This window comes from Aplysia californica, unplaced genomic scaffold (assembly GCF_000002075.1).
Source record: "Aplysia californica isolate F4 #8 unplaced genomic scaffold, AplCal3.0 scaffold00298, whole genome shotgun sequence".
Classification (NCBI taxonomy): Eukaryota; Metazoa; Mollusca; class Gastropoda; order Aplysiida; family Aplysiidae; genus Aplysia; species Aplysia californica.
Genome location: NW_004797568.1, coordinates 731,625 through 735,422, shown reverse-complemented (window position 1 = coordinate 735,422; position 3,798 = coordinate 731,625). Strand labels below are relative to the sequence as shown.

At 42.8% G+C, this 3,798-nt stretch overlaps 1 protein-coding gene across 1 annotated transcript in view; it reads right to left on the bottom strand.

Annotated features, from left to right (window-relative positions):
- LOC101862738 (adhesion G protein-coupled receptor L1) overlaps positions 1-3,798 on the bottom strand; it is a gene marked incomplete in the record, with an annotated part of 95,425 nt that overhangs the window by 26,748 nt on the left and 64,879 nt on the right. The window contains 2 exon segments of the mRNA XM_005101772.3: positions 1,821-1,924; positions 2,997-3,120. Coding sequence (XP_005101829.2) covers positions 1,821-1,924; positions 2,997-3,120 — 228 coding nt within the window.

Sequence of the window (3,798 nt, the reverse complement as noted above, 5' to 3'; positions counted from 1 at the left end):
AGTAAGGAGGAGCCAAGGAGTAGCAGTAGAAAGGCTGCAGAAAGAGTCAGGAGCCCAGAGGAGGGGGCAAAGGAGGTGAGGGGGCGTGGGCAGAAAGTGGAATTGAAAGCAGACAACAGAACATTGCTAGAGAGCTGGAAAGGAGGTGAAAGGAGACAATTTTAGAGAATAAATTTTTCGGTCGCTACCCGGATTCGAACTCGGGACCTTTGAATGAGAGGCCAACACCTTAACCTCTAGGCCACGAGAGCCCCCGGCATGTATCTGGGAAAGACACTTCACATGAATTTTCCATTTGGCTCGGTGCTTTCGGAGATGGACGTTAAACTCGGAGGTCCCGCCTCTTAAATAACCCAATAATGCTGGTAGGGGCGTTAAACCTATACATTGTTCATTGTTTCAGGAAGCAACATCCCTGCATTCTGGACAAGTCCATTGATGCTCCGTTGCTCTCTCCAAAATGTCGCTGAGGGTCTTTCTACTGACTGTACCATTGCATATCTGGTTGAACGTTCTTCTGTTCTTTCCTGCAAGGATGCCAGAGTTTCTGCTTCCTTTTTGCATTCCCAAAATCACAATCTTCTCCACACTTATAAACCTACACATTATGTGCCATATGCATAAAGTTTCGTTTTCTCAAAATTGCATAGCACTATTAGGGAGACCTCATTCCAATAGTTCTAGTAATATTGCCCCCCCCCCTTCCCCAGAGACTGAGCTAGAGCAATTCAATGGGAACAGACAGAAAGACGAAGGGAACTTGCAGCACAGCTCGAGACACCGTTAACTAGTGCCACATTTCCCATGGAAAACAGACATGAACAAGAGCAGCTTTTAATTTCTGGCATGGCTCTGGAGTCAATTGTAGCGAACGCTGCTTGTAACGAGAATAGGCGCATTTGACAAGGAATAAACCAAAGCAAATACAACGTTGAAGATTTGTAGAGAAGGCTTACATCACATGGGTTCAAAGAATGACACAGACAAACAGTTGCTGCACAGGCAGGCGGATAAATGAAAATGTGGTGGGCGGTAGTTTTGTTTTAGAAGAGGGGGGGGGGGGGGGGATAAGGAAAACAAAAATATGTCATTTGTGAATTTGTACCATGGTACGATATAGGAGTACTCACTAACAATGAAATAAAATTATGAAAAAAAAACCCAACAGGATAGTAATAAAATTCGCAGAGACAGAGCAAGCAAGTAAACACATTCTCACCACGATGACAAGCCACATTTCTTAACCCGGTGCGGTACAGCACTATGGCAGTACAGTTAGCCAAAAGTTTTTGTCGGTGAGTTGTGGACAAGGAAAATAATAGAAACCTACCACACCGACAAGACACAACTATGTAGTGGTGCTTGCCTTAATTCCAAACTACACCCTCACAGTATAGCAGCGAAAGCATACGGCCAGAGATGAGATGGACCCAGGAAGGGGCAGGCCAAGAAATTCACAGGAACAGACAGAAAGACTATGTGAACTTGTAGCACACCTCGAATCGTCGCTATGGTATAGAAATAGAACGTACAGTAGCGCCCTCAAAGGAGTCGGGAAATAAATGGTGAAATAGTACGTTGTTATAAGATTTTGAAAAAGAATGATGTTTAGAGGGGGTCAAGAATAACATAATCACACAGCAGGCAATACAACAAAGAAGAAAAAAAAAGTTTGCATCTCCCCTCCACACTTCAAGGTAACAGAAGCCGGAAAAAGTTAAAAACTTTAAAATATTATTTTCAGCTGTTTCACAGAAACACAGTAGTGGGCTAAGACAAAAGTAGAGTGTGAGCTCTAACAATAATATTGATATACTCACGCGAAACATTGGAAGGTGACCCAGCTGGCGGCCAGGGCAATGATGGAGATGACACAGCCGATGATGGTGACGAGCCGGAGGGCTGTTTGGTGAACCGATGTTATCTGCGGAAATACAAGACGATCAGTAAGTCTGTCACCGGGATTCACACAAAGAGGTATTAAGGAACATATATATATATAGAAGTATTTCTAGCCACTAAATCAACATAATCTATTTGCGGCGGCCGCATTTTGCTGTTCAAAAGGCTTTTTAATGGCTGCATCGATCGACATGCGGTTTTCGTGAATAGATTCTTTAAAATATTCTCCAGATCATGACGCCCTTGTTTTTTTTTAGTGTTGAGACAGTTTTGCTGCAAAAAGCTAAATTTCTTTATTTCGCCGATCGCTTTTTTATGCCGACGCATCTGTAATTTTAGAAAACCCGGAAGTGATATTTCGCGAGGTGCATTTTGTTTTGAGAGCATAGATCTAGATCTAGACCTTCTAATTTCTTGCATCTCTCAAGATTTATTGCCCCATTCCAGTAGAGTGTAAATATAGTATGCCAATTACTTTAAGTTGACATTTAAGCACCAATCATTCCTTTCATCGAAAGGGGCCCCAGCTAGTACTGACTATACATGTACATACATACATACATGCATACATACACACATACAAACACACATACATGCACACACACAGACACACACACACACACACACACACACACACACACACACACACGCACGCACACACCACGCGCACTGTGAGGCAGCGTGGTGAAGCCAGGCGCTCGTCAAAATATTGAAATTTAAGAAACCCGCATTTTTCCGCCGGTTTGGAGATTTTTTTTTACGGAACCCATTTCTATGTGGAGTTAACTGAAAAATGTTGATTAAAGACACAAAAAAGTAAATTGTCAGTTTCCACGAACCTCGCAGGCTAAACCAAACTGTGCCTGTCATTTTCTATCTAATTTTTGCCTCTGAACCTAGGTGACTCCCACCTTATTCAATCGCTAATATCTCGACTTGTATTCGAGATAAATGGGCCTTTTATTCACCAAAAGCAAGGCAAATAAACAAACTTTAAGGCGATAGAAATAACTCCTCGGGCCCAAATCTAGACGAGCGTCTGATTTGAAAACTTTGTAGCATAATGTTTGTTTTATGCTTTAATTAATTCTCACCTTCACTCCATGGACATCAAGGAGGATGGCAAAGTTGGTCAGGTGATCACACTCACAGGTAGTGGAGGACTTGTTGGAGCGGAGCACACGGCAACCGTCCTGAGACCAGAAACCCATGCGGTCGCTGTGGAATAGTGAGTGTGGGGGAAAGAGGCTAGTCAACTATGGTATCTAGCACATTGACGACTATAGCTGCTTGATTAAAGAGTTATAGTACGAGTTCTACAGCACTTACAACACAATATTTAAGGTCATAAAAGTGCGGAAGATTAGAAGTGTAGCAAGAGAGAAAATACACACACATACACGCAAAAAGGAGGAGAGATAATTGTTTGTTTTAGTAGAGGTTTTACGGCGCTCGCAACTGCTTAAGGTCATATCAGTGCTAGAAGATTAGAGGTGTTACGAGAGAGTAACAAACATAAAAAGAAGGAGGGGAGATAAGGACGATAGATGATTGATAGGAAAGAAGAAGCAAACCACACCAGAGCACCCGCCAACCACCCACGGAGAGATAAGGACGATAGATGTTTGGTAGGAAAGAAAGAGCAATCCACACCAGCGCACGCGTCAACCACCCACTATAACGGTTTATAAGCTTGGTCACAGACAGACAGAAGTAAACAATAGGGATGGTACAGGAATAGAACAGTGGCGCCCTCTAACAACTCGGTAAATAAATTGTTTTGGTTTTGGCAAGTGTTTTACGGCACTTGCAACACAATAAGGTCATATAAGTGCCGAAGATTAGAGGTGTTACTAAAGAGTAACAAACACAAAAAGAAAGGGGGGGGGGGGGGGA